Consider the following 27952-nt stretch of genomic DNA (forward strand, 5'->3'; position numbering starts at 1 on the left):
AAAAATGATGGCGCAACCAATGCCATAGGACCAATGAGTGGTTAGGGAGAAAGTACACTTACTTATATGGAAACCAAAGACTGAATTCAGATCTGACTGTGCAAACAAATCTGAATATTCACTTTATGCTTTGTCTAAATTGCTTTAGATGTTTTATATTCATTTTGTTGAACCGTTCTCCTGCACAGACAATAAAATGATCCTGTTCTTTGGCAGGGTGACCAAAATTTAGTTTTAGAAGCAGTGTTTAAAACTATGAGCATATAGTAAAAGAAATGACTTATATGGTAAAAAGGACATCCTGTGCCCCAAGAGTAGGATTGTATGTTGTAGAAGTGCCATCTACTGGACCAACTGAGGTAATGCATGCTTACAAGAATGGGCAGAATTGAAGCTTGCTGGGAGGATATACGGTCTAATTGTTTCTACCCGAGCCATGCTGTAACATTTTAAAACCTCACCTATAAAATAATACCAAGATTTTCCCCAAGGGCAACATTTACTAGAATGCAATCCAAAAATACAACAGAATTCCTGAACATTGAGAAAAGGGGGAGGGGCGACAAAACCCCAGGTGTGAAAAGTGACTGCACTGAAGAGCATTTCTTAACAATAAACGTCTAGAAGAAAACCAATACGTTTAAAACAACACTACTAGCTAGTTTGCTGAAAATATACGAATGTCCAGGCAGGGTGGCCTGACCATGACAGCATGCACGTATGAAGGTTTGGGCACTGCCTGAGGGTTATCACCACCGAAAAGACAACCCTTCACCTGTTCTTGGTGCGACCTTTCACACCGGACTTACTGAAAGTAATGAAGATAGGGATGGTAAATTTCAAACGGGCACACAGGCGCACGTATACACAGCAAGTCTATATCCTGCGTGCACATACACGATTGTATACAGAGTGGTGGTATATAAATAAATAAATAAAATAGCCCTGGTGCACGCATGTGTACTCGCAATTTTAAGCTTGTGTGCACACAGCAGTGTAAATCAGCTTTGGGAAGCACAAGGGAGGGAATTTTCAGACTTTAACAAAATCAATATTTTTTTATATTAAAACTGTTTTTGGCTTGTACAAATCCTGAGGAAAACGTTTGATCGCGATTTACTCTACCTTCTGTGTCAACATCACATCTTCGAATTAGTCTTGAGAAGTAGTTTTGATGCAGTAATGGGTGCAACTTCAGGGCCAGATGTGAATTTGTTTAAAAGATTTAGGGAAACCTGGTCAGCCAGAGACAACAAAAAATCCCGCAGTGGGATAGAAGATGTCTCCGAAGACGTTCGTGTCAGTATGCTGGAATTTCTACAAAAAACAGTTATGCCATTAACTGCATAGAGATGATTACCGTGAATTATTAGAATCAGCCATGGCCTTCCTCGGTGGTGCTCCCCCAAAAGGAGTCTCACTTTGCATTCCTGGAGCTGTGAGCCATGCTCGGTGGATGGCAAAGGCTATTTATGCCTTTAAAATATATTTATTCCAAGATCAATTTAAACTTGACCAAAAAAGAGAACGATTCAATCAGAAGTGCATGCATTTTTCTTATCAGACTCTATTTACGAGCCTAGTTCCTAGCACCGCTGGCTCTGGAAGTTCCTTATCTAGATTACAATTTTTTACCTGAAATTAATCGAGTAATAAGGACGTAGATCCAGAAATTAGTAGTCCCGCCATGAAAAAATTTGCAAACCATTTATGGTATCTTTCTCCAGAAACTGCAGCATTCGCATTCTTTGATGATGAAGTTCCACTAGACGGTAAGCAAAAAATGACTACTATACTGGGGGGGGGGGTTCTTTAGAGCTGGGGGGCGGGACAGGGAGGGAAAGGTGGGGGGGGAGAAGGAAAGTTCTCTCCGAGGCATCTCCGATTTCGGAGTGGCCTCAGAGGGTACGGGGAAAGCCAGCGGGGCTCCTCGAGGGCTCGATGCGCGCAATTTGCACTAGTGTGCACCCCCTTGCGCACGCCGACCCCTGATTTTATAACATTCACACGCAGTCGTGCGCATGTTATAAAATTTGGTGTACATTTGTGCATGCCAGGTTGTGAGCACAAATGTACGGTCGCTCGTATGTTTTAAAAGCCTAGTAGTTAGAGCAGCAGACTACAAACTAGGTGAAATCAAAGTTCAAATCCCACTGCTGCTCTTTGTAACCTTGGGGAAGTCATGTCACCCTTCATTCCCTCTGGTACAAACTTAGACTGGGGAAGGGACCCATAGGTATCACCGCAGGAGAAGCGGGGCTCGTCTTGTAGAGATAGGATTTTCTAACACTGTGCAAGTGTGTGTAGTGTCCCTAACTGCTTAGGAGACGGAGAAATACTGAAGAGCTAAGCTTCCTGCACGGGTATATGTAGGCTGACATCAGATTGAAATCTGACTCCGTCTCCCAACTGTTATCAGGAGTACACTATACCCTTTGGTCCTGAGTCCATCTGCTACATGCTAGGAAACTTTGATTATGAACCCACTGAGGACAGGAAATATCTACAATACCTGAATGTAATCTGTTTTTAAATTCATGAAAAGCAGAATATAATTAAATTAAAATTACGGTAAATTCCATGACCCCTTGTTCACAATCTTCCTTTATATCGAAAGATGCCCACCTCCTGTGCCTTTATTCCTTGGATTTATCTCTTGTATTTTTAGAGCAAGAATTTTTTTTTTGTTTAACTTGTTTTATTTTAATTATATACATAGGTTTTGCATCTGTAATTGTTGTTCCTCGCCTAGGTTCTATCTATAGTTATGCAGGTTAAAAAGAGACGGCTGAGGAAAGATGTAATAGAGGTTTATAAAATAATGAGTGGAATGGAATAAGAAATGTTAATCACTTGTTTACTCTTTCAAAAAGTACAAAGCCCAGGGAACACAATGAAGTTACTGGGTAATACATTTAAAGCTAATAAGAGAAAATATTTTTTTACTCAATACATAATTAAACTCTGGAATTCGTTGCCAGAGGATGTGGTGAAAGATTTTAGTGTAGTTGCCTTTAAAAAAGGGATAAATTCCTGGAGAAAAAAAATCCATTAATTATTACTAAGGTAGAGTTGCAGAAATTTGCTCTTATTCTTGGGCTAAGGAACTTGGAATCTATCTACCCATTGGAATCCTGCCATGTACTTTTGACTTAGATTGGCCACTGTTGGAAAAAGGATACTGGGCTTAATGTTGGTCTGACCCAGTATGCCGAGTCTTATGTTCTTAAATTAATGAACATGAAATTGTAAACTAATACATTTATTGAGGCGTAGGCTTTCAAGAATAAACCTTCGTCATATGCATTATGGAGCCTATGCATTAGTAAGCATTCTTCCTTTAGGTGCAAAAATGGTTAAAAACAAGAGGAACCAGTAAAACAAACCTATAACCTCTTATCACTTCATCCGGGTGGCTGCAGCTCGGTCCTCCGAACGCGGGGTGGCCCTACGCCGTCGCGATCACGCTCCGAGCTAGGCTGACCGCGGCATTGCCTGTTTTTCGCCCGCCTTACATTTCCCGAAAGCGCGCTTCTTTCCTTCGCTTAACCAAACTCCTGCACGGTAGCCGCGCTTCGGTCACAAGGGAGAACGACAAACCCGAAGCGAGACCTTTGCCAGAGGTGTTTTGTGGCGCTCGCGCAGGGAGGCCCGCCGCGCTCTCCTTTCAGGGGTCCTGGGCGGGAGTGGCGCGTTGGCAGGCAAGATGTCGACGAAGAATTTTCGTGTCAGCGACGGGGATTGGATTTGTCCTGATAAGAAGTGAGTGCGGCGAGTTCCTGCCCGCGCACGGCCGAGGGAGGTGCCGCCGGGTGTGTGTGTGTGGGGTGCGCTAGCGGTGGTTAGCATGGCCTGCCCCTGGTCCCCTCTGCAACCGTCTCGGGCAATGTTTATCTCGTTTCGCTTTATCTGTTATTTTTGTATTCGTAGTAGTAGCTCTCTTCGGATTCCCGCCGCGGTTTTACGGGTAACCGCTGAGTATGGGGGGGGGAGCCGGCCTGTGGGCGGTTGCCGCTCCTGTTGGAGGAGTCCAGGCCTAGAGGTCTTCCGTCAGACCTCCCTATCCGGTTCTTTTGCTCGCCGTTTTTTTGTGTTTTGGATTTGCTACTCAGCTCTACTGTTACTTTATATATTTGAGCCCTGATTCCTTGCGTATACATTGACTTTTTTTTTTTCCTGTAAACTCAAAATGGGTGCAATTTCTTCCCCCTCCCCCAAGGCAACTGACCCTGCATTCGGGTCCAGTTCTTGTTCTCCCTAATATTTGTAAAAATGCCTTACCCTTGTGAAGCACGTGAAACTTGCGAAGTATATGTCCAGAATAGCGTTGACCGTATCCTGCTCATATTTCGATTCTTGTGGGGTTTTTTTTAACGGGATGTTTAATCCTTTGGCTTTGACCAGGGTCGAAACTGTTTCATGTATCCAATGTGGTGAGGAAATATGTTCAGGTTCTCGATCGTAGGAACCACTATCAGCTCAGATACACGCACAATGTAAAACATGGAATAATTTCAGACGCTAACAATTCGGCTTCTGGCACCCGATGGAAGAGACCTGAGTGGGGCTAAAGAGAGAAATTTGTGGCGGTGGCAGCCTACCACCATCCTGCAGGGCCCAAACTTGCGAAAATAGCCTACACCTACAGGATAAAGAAGCTCTAACTGGTGGCCGTATGGCGTGAGCGGCCCTGTTAACCGAACCTTGGAGAAAGTGAATGCCTGGAGGGGAGGGAAAAAGAAACTAAACAAAAAAAGAAATAGTCAAAAGCAAAGCACAAATACATTTCCTTGGCTTCTAAAAAAAATTTGGCTGCTGCTTGTTTTCTAAATCTTTATCCATCTTGGTCTATAATTCAGCTCTTAAGGAAGACTTGGTGATTTAAAAATTCTTTTGGGGGCCCAAGAAGGGTAATAGACTAATGTTCTAGGAGAAATCTGTGCCTTATGATTTTCATTACATCTTCTCTCATCACCTCCGTTCATACAGAAAGCTGGTGTTATCTGTGCCCTTCTTCCCCACTGCCAACTTCTGACTGCTGTGCCATAATCTAGGAACAGCTTTCTTGAGTTGGAGTGTCATGCTCCCTTTGTTGCCATGTTCAAATCACATCTAAAATCCACCTTTTAAGATTGGCTTCTAAATCCTGACACATTGTCTCTTCATATCTGAACCTTTGTGATTTTTTACCAATCAAAAATACAGAGTAACCTCAGATATCCTCACTTTGAGGTCCATTAATTCTGATGTACAAAAAATTAAAAATGTTTGCAATAAAAATATTTAATCATGTAAAGAGTCAATCACCTGCTACACATTGAAATATTTCTACAGTGTCTCTGAATTTGTTCTTGGAACTTTTTCATCAAAACAAACTATTTCCAGTCTTTACACCAGTGCCCAAAGCAGGTTGGTGTTTAGAAACACTGCTTCTGGGGCTGGTTCACTTCATCTTATGTTGATGTACAACAATCCTTTTAATGTGTGTCAATTCTTTCGTGCCACCAATAGACCTATCATTATAAAGTAAGGATATGTGGCATAAATCTAACCATTTATCTCAAGATATGATGGTTCTTAAAAGAATTCAACAGATATTTTATATATGCCTTTTTTATTTTTAACCATGTTCACGTCAATAAATAAACTTACTGAAACCTTTACTTTGTGTTGTCTGGTTCTTGACTAGATAGTTCATGTTCCATGGAGCTTAGTGTGCAAGAGTAGAACATTTTGAAAATCTAAGTGCAGCCAGAAATTCTTAGGGGCTAGGGAAAATGTTTTTTTTCTTTAGTACAAAAAAAACATTTTTTATTCTTTCCTTACTTTAATGTATTTTGATGCTTTTCCTTTTTTTTCCCCAAAGATTGTTATTTTGCTTGTTTTTTTCCCCCTACACTCTTTAAAAAAAAAAAAAAAAAAAACTTCTTTCACTCACTTAGTCACTTTTTTACCTCTGTTCCTCTCCTTCCTGCCTTGCTTCCAACTTCTTCCCCTCTGCCTCCAGACACCATTCTTCCTTCAACTGTGGCCCAGTAACAGAAGACAGCCCTGGACTTTAGGATCTCTTCCTGGGCCAATAACAGTGGGAGGCATTTCCTCCTTGGCTATCTATACCAGTGTGCCTTCAGACCTGATCAGGTGTGCCATGGGAAAAGTGACCACTACCTGATGCTCAGATCCAGGCCAGCACCTGTGCTTTGCTTTTAGTAGCTTAGAGCAATGAGAAATACTAGATGTGGCTCTTAAATGTGTTGGTGCTCCTTTCTGAGCACATATATAATCATGCATGCCTCTTCTAGCTTCAGCATGAGTGTGGTAATTAATGGGCAGCATACAGGGCAAGGATACCCAAGGCCCTGCTTTATGCAGCACTCTCAAAACCTTCTCATCTTTCCTCTTCCTTAGCTGCCTCCTTTATGACCTTTCAGCCTCTGTCCTTTCTTAGGCTTAGTGAGATGGGCAGAGTATGTGACAACTCTGGATGGTGGGAGTTAGTAATAGTAAAACTACCTTCTCTAATAAAAAGCTAGTCTACAAAAACACCAGCAATGGTTACATTTTTAACATGCGCATGAATTGCAACATAGGTGTTAAAGAGATTGTTCCATGCATTTCTTATTCCAAAGGGTAAGGACAGCAAAACAGAATGTACTTTTCCTTATAGTTTCAATCCTTACATCCCTAGAAAAGGGAACTTTTTCAATAGGACAGCCTATGACCATCTCTGTCCTGGCCTGTGGTATACTATTTTGGTTTACATCTGGTAGCTTGGTCCCAACCCATTTAGAATATTATATACGAAGGTTAGCACTTTGAGACAGGTCATATAAACAATTAACAACCAATGTAAGAATTTGAAAATGGGAGTAATTATTTTCTCTTCTTTGAAGTCTTTGTCAGATGTCAAACTGCCATTTTCTATAATTATTGCAGCTTATACATTATTTTTTTGGTATTAGCCATTGTATCCTATCTGAGATGTAATAGTCACAGAAATAATTCTTAAAGGCATTTCCTTAGTGAAAAATGTATATACTAGTCGTCGTGATCCTAATTAGGCAAAAACACTAAGTATGGATAAAATCTGAGCTCCATTGTTAGCTCTGTATCTAAAACTACCCCAAAACACTACAACTTTAATAGGAAAAGTAATCTCAATTATTGGCAAGGTGTCAAGTTTGTTTTTCATTTTTTTTTCTAACTACATTTACTGGGAGTATTCTGCATGATGCAGAAATGAATTTATTCTGTGGATGTTTGCCTGGCAGGCTGAAGATTTTCCAGAATTTTTCCAGAGTAATTGTTTGGCTCTGCTGGAGGCAGTGTCATTAGCTTTATAGCTTGTCTGTGGCATCTTCCACTAAATAGCAGATGTAAATCTTGGTGATAGTCAACCTCACCAGCACAAATAATGTTTATGCAGAATATAAAAATATGGTAGTTTGAATATTCAGAAATAACCATTTGCATTAATCCAGGAATGTTGCAGAATTGAAGATTAAATTCATAATACTTTCTCCCAGATCTGATGAGATCCATGGAATTTTTTTATCTTGTTTGTACTTGAGGTTTTGTTTTTTTTAAGTATATTTTATTTGTGTACATATGAGTGCATCATTCTATCCATTACCATTAGTTTTGGTGCCCTTGTCACTAAGAGTGCAGTGCTGTACTATGATGAAATAGAATATCTTAAGAATATAAGTGCCATGCTGGTTCAGACCATTTATTTATTTAAACTGGTGGCCAATCTGAGACGGTTCGAAGTATCCAACGGATCCAAATGGAGAGATCAATTTCCTGTGTGATCCCTAAAGTCTACCTGGTTAATTGTTAATGGATCTATGCTGTAGAAACTTATCTACACCTTTTTTTTTTTCGACTTGGCTATACTATGATACTTGACCACATTTTCTGACAAATTCCATAGTTAATATGTGCATTGACTGAAGAACTACATCTATCAGTCTTTTTGATGGTGTGTCCTCTAGTTTTAGTGCTATTTGAAAGAAATAACTGTTCCCTATTAACTTGTTCTACATCACTCATTCTTTAGATTTCTATCGGAACTCCTCTCTTTTCTAAGTTGCAGAGTCCTAACCTCTCTATTATTTCTTCATAAGGGATCCATTCCATCTCATTTGTTTTTCCCTTCTTGGTGCCTTTTGTAATTCTATATCTTATTTTGAGATGTGATGACCAGAGTTGGACACAGTGATGGCAGATTAGGACCACAAGGCCTATCTAATAAGCCCATTTTACTTCCTGATGCAATAGACTCAAGTTGATCCCTGTTTTTTCCCTTCAGTTCTTCACAACTAAGGATTCTTTCTACTTATTCTATGTTTTCTTAAATTTTGTTACTGTTTTTTGCATTACCAAGCAGCCATTCCATGCATCCACAACACTCTTACATCAAATATTTTCTAATGAAAGATATGAGTTGTGCCCCCTTTGAATCTTGTGTTACACTAGCAGAGGTAGTGGACATCAGCAATTTTGATAGGTTTCACAGGCTTTGGGCATGCTTTGGATAGTTGTGGAGGGCAATATAGTAAGTATAGGGTTGAGACATCAAGTAAAAGACAAGATATACAGGGGGCGGGGGAGCTAGCATTGGGCTACATGTGGAAAATTGTATGCTTTTATACCCAAAATAGAAGAATCTGAATTAGGATTGGATGGGCCAATTTGTTCCTTATGTGCTGTCATCTACTATGTTACTATGGTTTCTTGTTCTAGAACTATTCCTCATTTCTTTCCTTGACCTTTCTGCACACCCTTTCCTCCAACTCCACATGCAACACATGAATAAATAGTAAACAGACAAAAGTTTTGTGATAGGCCAGCCCCAGGGCTTAGGCTGTAGTGTGGTTGTGAAGAAGATCAGAATTTGGATCCACCATCTGTTGGGGCTGGGTGTATAGTCAGGCCTGAGGAGAGAAGATTGCTGCTATTATGGCAGCCCCATACTGGCCAACGAACAGCACTGAAAGTGCATGTTTGATTAGGTACCCCTGAGCATCCTCTAAGCTGCCTGTGCATTCCATTTAGGGAGGAGGCAGTGACAGAAACCACTAAGTGACGGGGGAGAAGTAAGGGATGAGCCATCATTTTATTTTATTTTTTTAACCTTAATATTTTCAGGTGTGGAAACGTTAACTTTGCCAGGAGAGCTAACTGCAACAGGTGTGGGCGAGGTAAGTGCCTTATGTCAAGCATTATCCTGACAGGTCAACGCCAAATGAGTTCTAAAGTAAAGTTATTTATAGTTGTGTTCTTTTGCCACATCTACTTCTAGAAAAAACAACTGATGCAAAAATGATGAAAGCTGGAGGAACCGAAATTGGAAAAACTCTTGCTGAGAAGAGCCGTGGCCTGTTCAGTGCCAATGACTGGCAATGTAAAACGTATGTTTTAAAAATTGTAATAAGTTCTTTACAACATAAGTGTAGCTCTGTGGCTAAATATGCTGGATAATAAACACTGAATATATTATTTTACAATCTATCAATACAAAGTGATTTATGAACTAAGCCATGTTAAAACTATCATGAAAAAAGAAACATAGTAAATGATGGCAGATAAAGTCCAAAAAAAACCTCACCTAGTCTGCCTAGCAGTCATTTTATGCTACTTCACAAAGTAGATCAAATTCCCACATGGAACCCACCCCTAGTTCCTTGTGCTGTTCTGTGCAGGTTACCCCATGCCTTTCAGGAAGCGCATTAGCCATATCACTGCTGCCTTGGGCTGAAACTGTTAAAGTTGACCAAGTCTTTTTCATCTCCCTTACCAGTAGCAGGCAATACCTCCTGCAAATGCTACTGTCTTTTCCTAATGCTTGAGCCTATTCTCTAAAATCTGGGCATCTCTCTGTACTTTACTGACTTAATTTATCAGAATTCCATTCTTCTGTAATAGTACAAAGAATCTGGTTTGTATTCCTGCAAGCTAAGGATCCTAGTAGGCATCTAACATCTTCTGTAACATTCCAAATTTGTCTCCAAGTTAATACCTTTAATAATTTGAGTTATCTAAATAAAGTATTTTTCTATTTTGAGATCTTTTTAACAGTGCCCTTAGGTTTCTATGACAGTGAGTGTCATTCCCCCTCCCCCCAACTCATCTACCACTTGAAATACACTTTGTAGAGTATGATCTGTTTCCAATGCTGTGAAGGCAATTTGAGTGACTACAAGTTGAGGAGGATTGTGTCCCTGCTTTTGTCCTACTAGAGCCCACTGTGACCCATCTATTTTTTATTTTTTGGTCTCTCTCTCGGAGTGGAGGAAGATTTATTTTGGTGGAGGGTCTCTAATTTTAGTAAATTCCTCTTCTTTCTAAGGTCAGCCAAATCTTTTTTTAGTGCAGAGAATTGTAGACAGATGGTATAAGCTCTAAGTTTGGAACACAGCAGCATTAAAGAAAGTGCAGCCATGGACTAACACCACTGCATTCTGTATATCGGATTTCGCCATGTTAACTAGCCTATAGGCCCTCACAAACCTACCCCTCTTTCTTTCATGTCTAAAGTGGCCCCTGAAAGATCTTTATAACCTATACCAGCAGGACAGAGCTGTTTTTTTTCCTGTGAAAAGTGGTGACAAAATCAAAAGAGTGCCACAGAAACCCAAATGGCCAAAGCATGTGGGTCATCTTGATTTTTTGCACCATTGCCTGCAAAGATTATGAAGATCTCTTTGGTGGTGAGTTGGGTCTGAGGGAGAGTAAAGACCTTATTCTGTTTTAGATGCTGGGATATGGATGCACTAAATCTGGTTTTGGGGTAAAGAAAAAGTTTAGGAGGGCCCAGATGCACAACTTGTGTTTCAGGGAGGAGTGGTTCAGGCCTAATAAGTCTGAGTTAACTCAGCTAAGGGGCTTTTTTTTTTTTAACTTTGTAATTTGTTCTAAAATCAATAAATAGAAAGTACATACACTTTGCACAGAAACATAATGAACAAACTTAGACAATGGCAAAAAAGATAACAGTGCACAGGAAATTATTCAAATCTAAGTTTCTCCTACATTAGTCCACAATCAAGGGAGGAAAGAGAGAAGTCAAAGAGAATTCAAATAAATAATATTCAAGGAAATAAAGATTTATTTTTACATATATATTTATTTTTATGTATATATATTCCGCCTTTCGGCACTTCAAAGTAGATTACATTCAGGTACTGTAGGTATTTCCCTATCTCCAGAGGGCTCACAATCTAACAAGGTCATTCATCAATTTGTGTTAAGGTTCTAATGCATGTTATATCACATGATATATGTGATATTTTGCATATCCCCGCCCAGATACCCTCTCCTATTACAATAATCACCTTTGCATGCAATTTGCAGTTTGATGCAAATATTTTATCACAGCCGACCAAGAAGGTGGTCAGCCTCACTAAAATAACACCACCTCCCTGGTGTTAGATATACAGTGGGATGCCCAGGACCTTACCATGGGTCCCTAGGCTCCCGCTGCATGTTTAAAAAGGCAGGGGGAAATAAAATGCAGCCAGATGGGGAGCTTGAATGGGAGTCATTGCCAACCTCTGTTTCAACCCAGGACCACATGTCGAGATGGCCCCGACTCCCCCAAAATAAAAAAAAAATATATATAAAGTATATGTGAGGTGGCGGTGGCCTTCATCCCCAGTGTCCAAACCCCCTGCTTCCCTATGGAACAGCCAGCGACCCCTTATCTTATTATCGGTCCCGCATTGGAGACAGGTTCACCCTTGCACCCATACCAGTTGGCGCCATATTATAAAATAAATAAACCTTGTTAAGGGGTGGCAGTGCTTCAGCAGGCATTTGTAAAATCTCAAGCATATATTTCTTAGTCTCTTGGCACCTGCCATATAATTTATATGAAAGTTCAGCAAACATAAATGACTTAGTGTTCCACAAATTCCTTTCTCCTTGAATAATAGCAGCATTAATAGACTTAATTTCTTGGACCTCTTTTTCCAACATTTGTAACCACAGAATGGACTTGTAGCTGACCTTCATGTCCCTTTGTCCAAAGAATCAACTTTAGAAGACAAGTTTATTGTGTTGGGTTTGTCTTCAAAGAATGTACTAAGTCCAACAATCAGATCCCATACAGAATCGAAAATTTCCTCAGCAGGCTTTACTGACTGCAGTAATAGAAGATAGATCCACAGCTTCAAATAAGCAGTCACTGAATGACAAGTGTCCTTGCTCGATCATAGGCATTCCTCCAGCTGCTAACACTGCCACTGTGAGAGCCGTTTACTCAGAACCGTGCACTTCTCTGGCACCCTCCAGCGGAGCCGTCTTGGTGATCTTGTCAACTGGCAGCGACCCATCACTGCCAGGAAGACTGCTCCCAAGATGCTGAGGCAACCGAGGATCATGAGGGCTACGAGAGACTGCATTCCTCAATTGCACCTGCAGCTGGGACCTCCTATGCCCCCTTCTGAACCGGAAATGCAGTTCACAAATGTGGAAAAAGTCTAGAGTTTCAGGAAGAAAAACTCAGACTTTTCCTCTTCCTTTTTGGAGGCATCACTATTGAATAAAATAAGGTATGAAGAAACAAGACAGCCAGCAAACACTCTGTGACCACCTCACTCCGCCAACGTCAAGGATAAGCATCATCCTTATCCTGCATCCAGTCCAGACAAGTGGGTTGTTTCTCCCTACTAATGGAGATAAAGAGCCCAGCTTTCTCTGTGATGTCATCACAGCTACTTATATGTGGTGCAGTCTAGAAAATTCTTCAGTATTCTCTTCCTCCAGTAGATGATAGGACATACTGATGGTGCAGTAATATATTTTTCTGACAAGGTCTTCTTAGCCCTTCAGGTTGGAGTAAGGCAGGGGGGATTCTTGATGTTCTAGAGCCAGGTTCCTGGTTTTCTAATACCAAAATATTATGCCTACTTAAATAGTTCCCAGTCCCAGAGGGAGTTTGTCTGAGCCTGAGAGGTTTGAGTTGGCAGATTTAAAAGATTGAGGATCCTCTTGAGACTGCCTCCCCCTTCTTTTCTCTTTCTGACTTCTCTGCTTTAAAAGATTTATTTAAAAATAAAAAAGGAAACAGGAGGGTAACTATGATACAGCTTGAGGCTCCTTTTGTAGGAGCAGTTTGCCAACGTTGGGGGGGTGAGCTCCTTCAGCACTGCTCCAATTTGACTGCTGGTGCTCAGCTTGCACCTGTGAGCATGCCTCTTCTGCTTGCAGAATTATGTGCACATCCTGACTCAAAACTGGAGGAGTGCCTGAAGGAAGTTCTAAGGCCTCCATTTCTTTATCAGCAGGGTACCAGGGTTCACGGAGTCAACGTTTTGGTGTGAATGGCTATCATTTTAACTGTAGGTCCTTCCGTACATGTGGTCCCCTGCAGAGCACCCCAGCCATTTTTTGGAGCCCTGCATTTATCCCCAATCAGGTGGCGCATCTGAGCCCCTATTCTTCAGGTCCTACTCCCTCGCGGGTTCTCCCCTGAGTTCTTTAGATTTCTCCATCAGGCCTTTCATACAGTTCAGAGGCCTGCTAGAGACTTAAAGTTCTCAGTGTCTTTTGCCTGCATGGTTTTAACCCCAATATACCAGACACGAGACTCAGATATTTTAGAAATCTAAGACTGTGGCTCACTTATTACCTTTTAAATGAGTCTAGGGTCTTGTGATTTGGGAGATACTCTCCACTTCAGTTTATGGATAGAGACAGCTTGGACTCCTTGGAGGAGGGAGAAGTGCCTTCAGTGAGAGAAGATGATTCAATTATCCAGCTTTTCCAGAGGGAAGAGATTGCTTTCCTTAATGATTAGGTAGTTGTTGCCCTAAACTTTTCAGCAGACAATCCAGATTATTATTAAGAGTCTGCATAAGTCTGCTTAGACGTTTTGCCTTCACTGCAAGGTGGAAGAAATGGTGATAGCAGAATGGGAATATCCAGATTTTGGTCTCAAGGGAGTTAAAAACGTTTGGTAAGCTGTTTCTACTAGTGCAGGAGCCATCACAGTGTGTGTTCTTGATGCCCAAGTTGGATGTAATGGTTACAGGGAGAACTGTTCTTTTAGCAGATGGCATTTCTCTTAAGGATCTTCAGGGTAAGTGGATTGAGATTCCTTTTAAACACATGTTTATTTCTGCATTCTCCATACGTATAGCAGTTTGTGGTGGCATTGTGGCTTGAGCTCTTCTGTACTGAGTCCATCAACTTCCTGAAGAGGGTGATTCTGCCCACCTGGAGTCAGCTGCAGCCTACATTACAGGTGCCTTCCTTCTGTAGTCTTAGCAGAATTTCATCTCACTCAGGTGCTGCATCGGTTTCTGCAAAGAGATTCTTGTGGCTAAGGCATTGGCTGGCTGATGCTTGGTCGAAGACATGTCTATGTAAACTTCCTTTCAAGGGGAAATTACTCTTCAGCAAGGACCTAGCTCAGTTGGTGAAGGACTTGGGAGATTACAAGCCTTGCATGCTCCCAGAAGATAAGGGGCATGCCTTTTATCATCCTAGCAGAGAGTGGGCTCCGTATCGTGATATGGTAGGTGTAGACAAGGCAATCAGTCTGCTTCTCAATTCTTTCAGTTTAAGGGCAAGAACTAGTCCTTTCATTGCTCAAGGAAGTTGAAACCAGACTCTACAACCTCTTCCATGGCCAATAGAGCTTAACTCTCTGGAGTTGCCTGTAGGCAGCCACCTACAGTAGTTCTACCAGGAGTGGACTCACATAGCTTCAGACCAGTAGGTCTTGGAGGTTATTCAGCACAGCTGTGCTCTAGATTCATTCATTCATTCATTTATTTAGAAATTTATATTCTGCTGATTCTCAATTCTCAGCGGGGTTGTTTGGAACTACAAAATAGATGAAATAGTGCCCTAGATCTCTGATGGGAATACTTTTAAGATGCTGTTTTATAATTTTCAAAGCACTTCATGATTTCACTCCTTCCCTTTCCCATTGATCACCCCAGTCTTGAGCACTTGTCTTCCTCTTACTGCTGCAGTGAAGGACAGTCTCACTTGGTAGACCTCATCTCAGATTTTTTGAAAGGCGTGACTCTGGAACCTCCCTCATGAATATTTCTCACAACAAACTCAAGCCTATCAGCTTGGGGAGCACACTTTCTGAATCGGGTAGCTCAAGGACTCTGGTTTCAGGAGGAAGCCTCCTGGTCCATCAACAGGCTGGAAAACTGGACAATGATAATAGCTCTGTTGCAATTTCTTCCCTTAAAGGGAAAGGTGATAACAATGTTCACCTTCGGAGGTAAGGGGCAATTGTTCTGGTACCGGCAAATGAGCAGGGTCAAGGGAGGTACTCTATTTCCTTTATGGTTCCCAGTGATAGCAGTTCGTGAGAGAGATTTTCTGACCTCCTTGGATTTAATGGAGGCCTATCTACACATCCCCATACACATGGAGTATCAGATTTGTTCAAGTCATGGTGCTTGGGCAGCATTTCCAGTTTTAGGCCCTGCCTTTTGGGTTATCAACAGCTCAGTGGACTTTCACGAAGGTGATAGTAATGGTGGCAGCTGCACTGCGAAAGGAAAGGGTTCTGGTTCACCCTTTTTTGAGCAACTGGCTTATCCGGACGAAGTCAGAAGTAGAATGTTGCCAGTCGGTTTGAAAGGTGAAGATTTTACTTTCACTGGGCTGGGTTGTGAACTTAGCAAAGAGTCGTCACTCCAAGCCAGTCATTGGAGTATTTGGGGACGAGATTCGACACTCGACTGGGCAATGTGTTTCTTACTTCAGAGAGGATTCTGAAATTGCTGTTGCAAGTGGACCGACTGTTATGTATGCTGATGCCCAGGGCCTGGAATTACCTTCAGGTTCTGGGTTTTGTGGTGTCTTTGCTAAATTTAGTGCCATGGGCCTTTGCGCACATGCATCAGCTTCAGAGAGTGCTTCTGTCTCGTTGGGATCCATTGTCAGAGGAGTTTTATTGGCCATTTCTGCTGCAGGGGACCTCCAGATCCAGTCTCTGTTGCGACCCAATTTGGAGAAGGGGATGGATTTGGAGGTCCCAGACTGGGTAGTGGTGTGTAGAGGAAGCTGGGAGGGCAGTTTGTCAAGGGAGGATGTTCCAAGGTCGGTGGTTGCCAGTAGAGGCAACCTGGTCTATCAATCGTTTGGAAATGAAGATGGTTCGCAGAGCATTGAGGGTATATCTTCCTCGGGTTCGGGGCCGAATGGTGAGAAAGTTCAGACATTGCAACAACAGTGGCATATGTCAATCGTCTAGGCAGGACGAAGAGATGAGGATTGGCTCTGGAGGCCTAGGAATTTTGTCTGGGCAGGGCAGTACCTATAAGGCGGATTATCTCAGCAGGCAGCAGTTGGATCCGGGGGAATGGGAGTTGTCAAAGGAGGCCTTTGACCTCATCCAGGCCAGATGGGGGGCAATCCCCAACTTGATTTGATGGAATCGAGTAGCAGTACCAAGGCAAGGAGATTCTTCAGTCACAGAAGAGAGTCAGGAGCCGAAGGGATCAACACTGGTTCTTCTGTGGCCAACAGGGATTCTGCTGTACATGTTTCCTCCATGGCCTCTTGTAGGTCGAATCTTAAAGCATATAGAGTGACATTCAGGCAGGGTGGTGTTTGTGGCACTAGAGTGGTTGCAGCATCCGTGGTTTGCGGATCTGATTCATCTAGTTGTGGATGGGCCCATCAGGTTGCTTCAAATTTAAGGTCTGCTTAGACAAGGACCTTTCTTCTTGGATTAGGTGGATTGCTTTTGAGAGGAGAGGTTAAGATCAAAAGGGTACTTGGTGAAGGTTATTACTACGTTGCTTCAGGCACGAAGACCTGCCACATTACTAGCTTATGTCAGGGTGTGGAGAGTGCTTAAGTCCTGGTGTGTAGAGGAGGGCCTCGATGCATTACAGGTGGATGGTCTGCACATCCTGGCCTTTTTACAGCAGGGCTTGACTAAGGGCCTTGCCTGTAATTCACTTTGAGTACACGTGGCAGCCTTGGGATGTTTTCGGGGAAAGTTGCTAGGAAGGTTATTGTCATCTCACTCTATCATTCGATTTCTCAAGGGAGCCAAGGATTTGCGATCCCCGGTGCAAAGGATGTATCATTCTTGAATTTAAACTTGGTGTTGCAAGGTCTTTGGTCCTCAGTTTGAGCCTCTGCGGAAGGCGTCATTGAAGGCCCTTGCGTTGAAAGTGATGTTTCTGGTATCTGTTTGTTCAGCCAGCAGGATTTCAGAGCTTCAGGCTTTGTACTGTAGAGAACAGTTTCTGTGGATTTCAGACTATGGGTGTGACTCTGTGGACAGTACCCTCATTTTTGCTGAAGGTTGTTTCGTCTTTCCACCTCAATCAGATGGTAGAGCTTCCGGCTTTCCCGAGTTTGACTGGGAAGGGGTAACAGGTCAGGTGAGGGAACTGTACTTTCTGGATGTTCATTGCACTCTGTTGCGATATCTTAAGGTCACTAATGGTTCCAGTGGTCAGATCATCTTTTTGACTTGTTTGCAGGTGCAAAAAAAGGAACTAATGCTTCTAAAGCCACTATTGCTTGTTGGTTGAAGGAGACTATTTTTTCAACCTATCTCTGTATGGGTCGGATGGTCCCAGGGGGGTTGTGGGCACATTTGACTAGAACACAGGCAACCTCCTGGGCGGAGTGTCAGTTGGTGTCTCTACAGGAGATTTGTAGGTTAGTCATTTCGTCATCCCTTCACACTTTCACCAAGCATTATTGCTTAGATGTGCAGGTGAGAGTGTTCTATGAGCAGGTCTTTCGGGTTCCCGCTCAGTATAGGGAAGCTTGGGTACATCCCACTTGTCTGGACTGATCTGGGGTATGAACAGGAAAGGAAAATTGGATCTTACTTGCTAATTTTCATTCCTGAAATACCCTAGATCAGTCCAGACCCATCCCCTTGATTCCGAAAGACTGTATTTTTGGAGTTAGTTCCTTAGAGCAGAGATTAATTTTGTGTATATAGCTGGAACCTTGGACCGAAAAGTTTTTGTGTGTTTTTCCTGTGTCCTTGGATGTGAGGACTCCAGTTCAGAGGGCTCCAACCTGGTATTCTATGTTCGCCCTAGGAGGGGAAGTTGTTACTTGAGTTGATTTATGGCTGTACATTGGCTTGGGCACAGGTCAGTACTGAGTGTCTGCAGTGGCACTCTGTTAAGTTGCAGTGCCTGAAAAGCTTTTTAGTTCTCTGCCTACATCTGCTAGTAAGGATGCAAAACCCACTTGTCTGGACTGATCTGTAGTATTTCAGGAGCGAAAATTAGCAGGTAAGAACCAATTTTCATTTTGATAAGTAATTTAAAATTACACTCTGCTGTGTAATGCAAACCTACACATTGCAAATATTGTAACTTAATTTGTATCAAGAAATGTATTACTTGACATTCTTGGAATTCTATAAGTTGCTCAACTGAACTTCCCTAGTTTTTCTTTGGAACAGTGATATTGACAAGAGTCTGACACACATATTCTATATCAGCAAATAAAATGTTTATGGCAGTATAGCCAGTGAGGATTTCGAAGTGATTTCTCACCGTTCTATACATATGCTTAGTTGGAGGGAAGCAATTCAAAAACTGCAAAGTAAGAGTACATTTTTAATTGATACATAGTAAAACGAGGTCAGATGTAATTGTTTCTATAGGAACAGAATGGGGGGAACCCTGTGTTACATCTGGCCCATTGTTTATCATGTTGAATTTTGAATTATTGTACAGTATGCCTTTGGGTATTGAGTTTCTTTCAAAGCTGAAACTATTTTACTTGGCATTTTCAAACCAGATAGTGACAATTCTTGGTCTCCACTGCGCATATATATATACACACAGACACGTGTATGTGTACAGTTGTATGTATCTTGTTGTTGAACATCTTTTCTAGAAATTAAATTTAGTATGTATTCTTTTCTTCCCCACAGTTGTGGCAATGTGAATTGGGCCAGGAGATCAGAGTGTAATATGTGCAATACTCCAAAGTATGCTAAATTGGAGGAAAGAACAGGTGAGAAGCTTTTGTAAACTTTGGAAAAAAAATGTAAAATGCCAACCTTAAAAGGTAACCTATCATTTTAAGTGTTTCCAGTAGCAGATGTGGAATCCCATGGTTCTGATAGACATTACAAGTTAGTCAACAGTATAAAAGATCAGCATAATTGTAACAAAATGTTTTTAAATTAGTGTCTTCGTTGATTTTCTTCATGGAGTATTATGGGGTGCCAGCCTAGTATAGTATCTGCTTGTTTAAGCTTAAAACCCCAACATTCCATGTATGTGAGACTTGTAAATTTAATATTAAAAAATATCTTAGGACATTTTCCAGGGATTTCTTTTTTTTTTTTAACTATGAAATTGTTACACAAGGAAGGGAATGATTAATAAAACGGAAAATGTCATGCCTGTATCGCTTCATGGTAAGACCACACCTTGAATACTGTATACAATTCTGGTCGCCGTATCTCAAAAAAGATATAGTTGCGATGGCGAAGGTACAGAGAAGGGCGACCATAAGAACATAAGAAAATGCCATACTGGGTCAGACCAAGGGTCCATCAAGCCCAGCATCCTGTTTCCAACAGTTGCTAATCCAGGCCATAAGAACCTGGCAAGTACCCAAAAGCTAAGTCTATTCCATGTTACCATTGCTAATGGCAGTGGCTATTCCCTAAGTGAACTCAATTAATAGCAGGTAATGGACTTCTCCAAGAACTTATCCAATCCTTTTTTAAACACAGCTATACTAACTGCACTAACCACATCCTCTGGCAACAAATTCCAGAGTTTAATTGTGCGTTGAGTAAAAAGAACTTTCTCCGATTGGTTTTAAATGTGCCCCATGCTAACTTCATGGAGTGCCCCCTAGTCTTTCTATTATCCGAAAGAGTAAATAACCGATTCACATCTACCCGTTCTAGACCTCTTATAATTTTAAACATCTCTATCATATCCCCCCTCAGCTGTCTCTTCTCCAAGCTGAAAAGTCCTAACCTCTTTAGTCTTTCCTCATAGGGGAGCTGTTCCATTCCCCTTATCATTTTGGAACAGCTCCCCTATGAGGAAAGGCTGAAGAGGTTAGGGCTGTTCAGTTTCTAGAAGAGATGGCTGAGGGGGGATATGATAGAGATCTTTAAAATCATGAGAAGTCTTGACCAAGTAGATGTGAATTGGTTATTTACACTTTTGGATAATAGGACTAGGGGGCACTTCATGAAGTTAGCAAGTAACACATTTAAGACTAATCCAGAGAAAACTCTTTTTCACTCAACACACAATAAAGCTCTGGAATTTGTTGGCAGAGGATGTTGTTAGTGTAGCTGGGTTCAAAAAAGGTTTGGATAAGTTCTTGGAGGAGAAATCCATTACCTGCTATTAATCAAGTTGACTTAGGGAATGGCCTCTACTATTATTGGCATCAGTGGCATGGGATCTTCTTAGTGTTTGGGTACTTGCTGGGTTCTTGTGGCCTGGTTTGGCCTCTATTGGAAACAGGATGCTGGGCTTCTTGGACCCTTGGTCTGACCCAGCATGGCAATTTCTTTTGTTCTTATGTTCTTAGAAACACTTTTTCCATTGCCTAACATAACTTTTGAACTTCATAAGTGGCAACTTCCTTATAAGTTGCTTTTCTTTAATTTTATTACTGTATGAAACTGTTGTAACTGTGGACTAGATTGCTTTATCATGTTTATAATTTCTCATCTAAACTTAAAAAGAGCCTTATTTACTGAGGCTCTTCTCCCATTATGTGTCTCTGGGGAAAGAATCTTAATCGATTAGACCTTTAATTTTTTAAACATTGAGCCATAGTTGTTTTTGAGTTGTTTCTTAGGTCTTGTAATGTCATGTTGTTGCTTTTCTTCTAAGAAAATAACTGATTTTCATGTAGGAATGTGACTGTTCCATGTTGCAGAAGGCGTTCATTTTCATAAAATTCATTGTCCCACCTCCTTTTTCTAAGAGCCAAGCACATTTTATGAAGAGGAAAAACTTATGATCTGTATGGTCAGAAAATAATCTGCCAGTTGTGCAGTTAAAAAAAAAAAAAAAAAAAATATATATATATATATATATATATATATATATATATATATATATATATATATATATATATATATATATATATATATATATATAGATTTGTCATTACTCACAAACCAAGGGCTTTGTATTTTTGGATTAGTACCCTAAATTTCAATATGTGATTTGTAAGTGTTTGCCATATGTCTGGTCAGTTGGAAAACCAGTCAGGTTTTTTTTCACACCATTTAATGATACTGGTGGTTTTTAAAGCTAAATAAAATAACAGGTGTAAGAGATTTGAGTAGGATTTCTTGGCAAAAGATGAAAAATGTGCTTTAACCAGTATATTTATTTAGAATTATGTGCATGTATGTGAGAAGGATGTCTAGATAGATGGTGATTGAGGGAAATAGCCAACTGAATATTCTTTATAGAAATCTTTTTTTTTCCTTTTTACAGGATATGGAGGAGGATTTAATGAACGGGAAAATGTTGAATACATAGAGCGTGAAGAATCTGATGGAGAATATGATGAGGTAATGGTTTTTTTCCTGAAGATGACAATCAGAAATTAGTGCAAGATATAAAAGTAAAAGAACATAAAAATCAGATTAAAAAAAAGGATGAGGTTTCTATATATGTGACAGCCCCCATATCAATCCAAAAAAAGGTAATGATGTGCTTTAGGATGGTGATGTATACAAGTCAAGGGACATCAATCACACAACAAAACCCACACACACCAACTGGTGTACTCCAGTACACATCAATGTAAACAACAACAAAACTTGTTTACAAGTCAAGGGAACCATTCACCCAATCAACAATGAACAAAGTATTGACTTCTATCACAGTTTTATAATCATTTATCATTAGTGTACCATAATTATAACCCAAAGTCACAAGTGGAGAGGGACTATTCCCACACATGCATAAGCATTCAAGTAATAGTATGGTGGTATAGAGAGTAGAAGTCACTATGTTGTATACACTCTTACAGTCATTTCTGTTGCTGATATATGCAGTATTCTATCTCTCCTGATGCAGCCTGTGTGCAAAACATGTACATGTCAGACACAGCTGTACCACTGATTCTTTAAAGCAGAGCTTTTTCAAGAATAGAATAAATTTCCTACTGGATATTTGAATAGTTGGAAATTTGTCATTTTGTCATCTCTACTGGAATTTGGCGTTATTTATTCCATAATTATAATTATCACAATTTTGAGATTGTGTTTTTTTTGTTGCATGTAAAATACCCAGTCTGTATAAATGCTCAAGAAAAACTTAAATTAACCCATTAACACTGAAAATTTCAATGGAGAAATACTTATCATTCAAGAATTGGAACAAAACAATCCAGGTCAACCAGCTAGTCAGATTATATAACTGCTGGCAGGTCTGATGATGATGAGCAGATATAATCCCTAAGAAACGCTAAAACCCCAGATTCTGGTTCTTGCAAGCATTAAAAGTTTGCGTAGGACATGGACATTGTTTAAAAATACCATTTTAGAAGCCCAGATAAGCTGTATTCCATGCAGTGATAAAGGTCAAATGAAGACCCAAAGACTGCTAGCATGGTTTAATGGTTAGGTAAAGGAGGCAGTTAAAACTAAAAAGGCATTGTTCAAAAAATGGAAAGCAGACGTGAATGATGAAAATATTCAAGCACATAAGATGTGCCAAGTTAGATTTAAAATAGTGGTTAGAAAGGCTAAGAGACTGAGAAAAGGCTTGCTAGTGAGACAAGTACATTCAAAGCAGAAAGCCTGTGAGGGGAGTCGGTTGTGCTGCTAGATGACTGTGGGATAAAAGGGGTGCTCAGGGAGAACAAGGAAGTAGCAGAAACTGAATGAATTCTTTCTCTCAGTCTTTATAGAGGAGGATGTTTGGAACATTCTTTAATGGTGGAGATTGAGTAACTACACAAATAACTGTGACAGTGGAGGATGTAATAGATCAGATTGACAAACTAAAGAGTAACAGATCACCGGGACCAGATGGCATCCAGCCCATGGTTCTAAAATAACTAAATATGAAATTGCTAACTTTTTCACTAGAAATCTATATTATTTAAAATGGTCAGGGTTCCTAAAGACTGGAAGGTGGCAAAAAAGGGCTCCAGTAGTGATCCAGGACGGTGAGTCTCAACTCTGCACCAGGCAAAATTGTAGAAGCAATGGGGTGCACATTTGTGCACCTTGCACGCGTCGAGCCATACGCACGCTGCCCGTTCCCTCCGAGGCCGCTCCAAAATCGGAGCGGCCTCCCCCTCCCCTACCTTTATCGCGAAAGTTATGCCTGGCCGGCCGCCGCCGCACGATTCCCCAGCCCGGGAGCAATTTCGGAGGTCTCTGCCACGATCCCGAAACGCCCCCGGGCCGGAACCACGCCCGCGGCCACGCCCCTGAATGACGCGCCGCTGCAGCGCACCCCCCCCCCCCCCCCCCCCAGGAAAACCCCGGGACTTATGCGCATCCTGGGGCTTGCGCGCAGGGGTTTTTTGAAAGACTTATGCGCGTAACCCTTTTAAAATCTACCCCAAAATGTTGAAATCCCCTACTCAGTGTGTGGCAGCGGTTAAGAGCAAATAGAATGATAAGATTGATCTGAAAAGAAATGAATAAAATGGAAAATGCCATATTGCCTCTGTTTCTAGCCATGGTGCGACCAAACCTTGAGTATTGTGTGCAGTTCAGGTCGCTCCATCTCAGGAAAGATATAACAGAACTAGAAAAAAATTGAAGGGGGCAACAAAAATGAAAAAAGGGTTGGAATATCTTTTTCTATGATGAGGTTATGCAGGGATAGGGCTGTTCAATTTGGAACAGACGACTGAAGGGACATGATGGAAGTTCATAAAATCATGAGTGGAGTGGAACAGGTAAATAAAGATGGTTATTTATCCTATCAAATACTAAAACAAGGGAATACCCCATGAAATTAACAGCCAACAGATTCAAAACAAATCATAAAAAATATGATTTCACTCAGCGCGCAATCAAGCTGTGGAATCTGTTGCCAGAGGACATGATCAAGTCGACTAGCATAGCGGGATTTAAAGAGGCTTAGAAAATTCCATAACACATTAAGGGGTCGACTTTAAAAGAAGCGTGCGGCCGTCCATAGGTGCGTGGTTCCCAATACGCACATGTTATAAAATCCAATGGCCACGTGCATGTGCGGACAGTGCATGCGGGGCGGCGGCGGGGGGGCAAACGTTCAGTAAATACATGTGGCAACACAATCGGGCCTCCCCCAGTTTCCTACTCCTCTACCTAACCTTCCTTCCCCTCTCCTCTCCTCTCCTCCCCGACCCCTAACCCCTTCCTATCTACTTACATTTTTTTTTGTTTCATTACTTACTGCTCCTCTGGAGCAGAAGTAATCTGCACGCTGGCCGGCTGCCAGCGCACACTTCCCTGGGACAGCGTAGAATGGTGCTGTCATGGCCCACCGCCCCTCTGGAGAGACCCAGCACTTGTACAAGTCCGAGCCATGCGCATAAACCCTGGTTTTTACGCCCGCGGGGCTTTGAAAGGCTGGACATAAGAACCTAAGACTTGCCATACTGGATCAGACCAAGGATCCATCAAGCCCAGTATCCTGTTTCCAACAGTGATCAAGCCAGATTACAAGTACCTGGCAGGATCCCAAGGGATAGATAGATTCCAAGCTGTTTATTTTAGGAATAAGCAGTGGATTTCTGCAACTCCAGGAACTTGTCCAAACCTTTTTATTATTAGCCAGGTAGACAAAAGAAAGCTATTGCAATTCCTGGGAGTGAGTAACATGAATTAGATCTACTTTATGGGATCTGCCAGGTACTTGTGACCTCAATTAACCACTGTCAGAGACAGGATGCTGGGCTTGATAGACCTTGGTTTAACCCAGCATGGCAATTCTTACGTTCTTAAATCAATCGTCTGAAGCTGCTCCCTCCCTCCCATGGCTGCCGGTGTCTGCCCCTTGTTTGCTCAGTGATAGCATGCTGCGCACAAGTCTGTGCTCACGCTGCGGCGATGTCCTCAAAAACGCATTCAGTCACGTTTGAAGGCAGACTACTCCAAAGCACTGTTACTCTTGCTATGTCTTAATCTTTGAGTATAAATTAAATTTTGCCTCCTAGCTTCTTCTGTTGCATACTTTAATTTTTGTTCTAATTTTGTATGCTTCTTTCAAATATTTGTACACTTCTATGTTGTCTAGCTACACCAGTCCAAGCAGCATTCCTGGACTGGTGTAGAAGCACTAATGGAAAGGAAATTAATAGATAAAGGAAATTTCTGATCATATCCCATTTCAATATCCCTTCAAAATCCCCCTAACCCTTGTCATGAATATAGCTTGCAAGGCATTGGTTTTCCCATCTGTCAATTTGAAGATTGTAGTGCATACTAATATAGAAACCTAGAAAATGATGGCCAGTAAGAGTCATAAGAGCCATCTAGTCTGCCCAAGTTTTTCTTGTGCATGCCATAGCCTATAATTGATCTATGAAGACTTTACCTTTTTGTTTCTTGGCCATTAGCGCTACTCGATTGCTTATTTAATGCATTTTTTGAATTCTGTTACTGTTTTTGTGTCTTCCCTCTTGCTGAGAAGCTGATCCATGCATGTACTAGCCTTTCCATGAAGAAATATTTTCTAATGTTTGTACTTCCTTTGGTGCAAAAAAACTTGAAGGTATATATTGATATATTGGTTACCACACGACACAGCAGTGTCAGAATACAAAGCTGAAGGGGAGGTCCATTTTTCAGATATATTCTTGTTAGAGAAGAGGTATTTTTGGTGATTTGATTTTATATATGATGGTAGTTTTTGATAGTGGGTCTTTATTCATGATAATTAGTATGGATGATTATTTCTTTATAGAAATTCATTTACAATTTGATAACATTTCAGTATATATTTGTAAGACGAGATGTCCGGTGGCTAGTACTTTGAGAAGAGCAGATTTCACCTACACATTTCATAAGTCTTCAGTGTCCCCCAAAGAAGCCTTATTAAGGCGAATCGGATTGGATCCAGCTTCCGTAGGGACTGATCCAGGAAGTCATTGGGATTGATTTACCAAACTATTTGATTGTATAGCTATTGTGTAAGGTGATTATTCTTTTAAGAAGATAAGATGCAGATAACTATTAGAGACAATAGTAGAGTGAGTGTGGATAAAGGAATATATGTAAGAGGGAGGTGTATGTCTATAAGGACGCACCAAGCAATTAGTTTTTTCTTTTATATCTCAAAATACATTAACGTAGATTTTGAACTGCTTTAGTTTTCTAACAGACATATATGCTTTATTTAACACACAGTTTCTATTTAAATGTTATCGTTCTATATTAGCACATGTTTAATTTGTAATCTATACCAATTATAGGTTTTTCTTATTGTGCCTTTCTGTGAACCGTTGTGATGGTGAATTAAATTAACGACGGTATAGAAGAGTTTTTAAATAAATGGGTTGAATGTGATAGGTTTTGTGCAATAGACATAAATGATAAGTATTTGAGGTGATTAGGGTGTAATATCCTTTTGTATTATATAATAGATATGGTATGTGCTGCATGGTTTGTAAATTTTCTAATGTGAAATGTCAATTTTGTAAGACATGTATAGAAATTAAAAATGTTTTTTAATTAAAAGGGATTAAATGTAGATTCCTTCATTAGCATGACACAGGTCTACTTCCTTTGGGTCACATATCAAGATCTAATTCTAGAAATGCCTTTGTATTGAAAAATGTTTGTTGTTACTGCATTACTTCTGTTTTGATCTCTCTCTCATATCATGAATTTTTCTTGTTCATTGTATTGGAAATTAAAATATGAATTTCAAAATGTCATGAAGTAATTTTTTTTTCTTGTGTTTAGTTTGGTCGCAAAAAGAAAAAATACAGAGGAAAGCCAGTTGGTCCCAAGTCTATCCTAAAAGATGATGAAGATAAGGAATCGGATGGGGAAGAAGATCTCTCTAAATATAAACTGGATGATGTAAGTAATTTGAAAATCTTTTTTCAACTTAATAAATGTTTTTCCGTAGACAAGTAAGGCAGAATTAGCCATGACGTGGGTGATGTCATCAGACGACACCAGACAGACCCATCTCAACAGCAGTTTTCAGTGGTGCTGCTACAAAATAAAAAGTTAAAGAATAATGATGTCTGGCTCAAAGAAGGCTACTTTCAGTAGCTTGAAGGATATCTGTGGCCAAAAGATGTCCTTCACAGACAGCCGTGATATTTGTTACTGATGCCTCTGTCCGACCCTGATTCATCCAACTGCTGTGACTGCAGTCGAATGTCACCAAGGTCCCAAAGGAATAGGGCCTGGAAAATGGAGGAGGTTTGCAAAAGTCAGAGCCGTTCTCCTCCCGGAGTGGGGCTTTCTGGGGCTCTCTCCATGCTGAGTCAAGTGGAAGATTCTTGAGCAAACCTCGCCCAACTGTGGTGCCAAACTCCAGATCCACCATAGTTTAGGGTCAAGCAACACACAGAAGCATTGAGTGCAGGAGCCCATGAGCCCCTTGGCACACCAGGGCATTTCCCTTTCCTTGTGGGATCAATGGCACAGAAGAAAAAAGCACCATGCCTTGGAGTTGATGCCAAAGCAGGCATCAATGTATCATCAACTCTCTTCACCATCATCGCATTCAGTGAACTTGAGTCAGGAGCAAGCATTAGGAAGACCTGGAGGAGACTCCTTTCAGTTACTTTCATCCATGCTGGTGCCCTTGTCTCCATCTCGCCTCCTAAGCTGCTTTCTTTCCATCAGCCAATAGGCTTTGTCTGCAGACTGCAGACCTCATATGCTCCATTGTGCCTCTGGTTTCTATGTGGCCATCGACACAGTTGTCCAATACATGCTTCTCAAGAAGATGATCCTGTAATGGTTTCAAAAGATGATGTCTCTTTCCCCATCTCCCAAGTCAAAGGGTACAGCAGCACA

General features: G+C 41.0%; 1 protein-coding gene across 5 annotated transcripts in view; it reads left to right on the plus strand.

Moving 5' to 3' along the window:
- The first annotated feature begins 3441 nt into the window (after positions 1–3441).
- The window catches only part of ZRANB2 (zinc finger RANBP2-type containing 2), a 69568-nt gene continuing 45057 nt past the window's right edge, over positions 3442–27952 (plus strand). For 2 of the 5 annotated variants that reach the window (XM_029618899.1, XM_029618898.1), the window contains exons 1-6: positions 3443–3762; positions 9151–9203; positions 9305–9413; positions 18899–18981; positions 21456–21532; positions 26879–26998. In XM_029618899.1, coding sequence (XP_029474759.1) covers positions 3707–3762; positions 9151–9203; positions 9305–9413; positions 18899–18981; positions 21456–21532; positions 26879–26998 — 498 coding nt within the window. In that variant the 5' untranslated portion in view covers positions 3443–3706. Of the gene's footprint in view, positions 3763–9150; positions 9204–9304; positions 9414–18898; positions 18982–21455; positions 21533–26878; positions 26999–27952 lie in introns of all 5 variants that reach the window. The other 3 variants (XM_029618895.1, XM_029618896.1, XM_029618897.1) reach the window with 3 other exon arrangements.

The sequence above is a fragment of the Rhinatrema bivittatum genome, chromosome 10, assembly GCF_901001135.1.
Source record: "Rhinatrema bivittatum chromosome 10, aRhiBiv1.1, whole genome shotgun sequence".
Lineage (NCBI taxonomy): Eukaryota > Metazoa > Chordata > Amphibia > Gymnophiona > Rhinatrematidae > Rhinatrema > Rhinatrema bivittatum.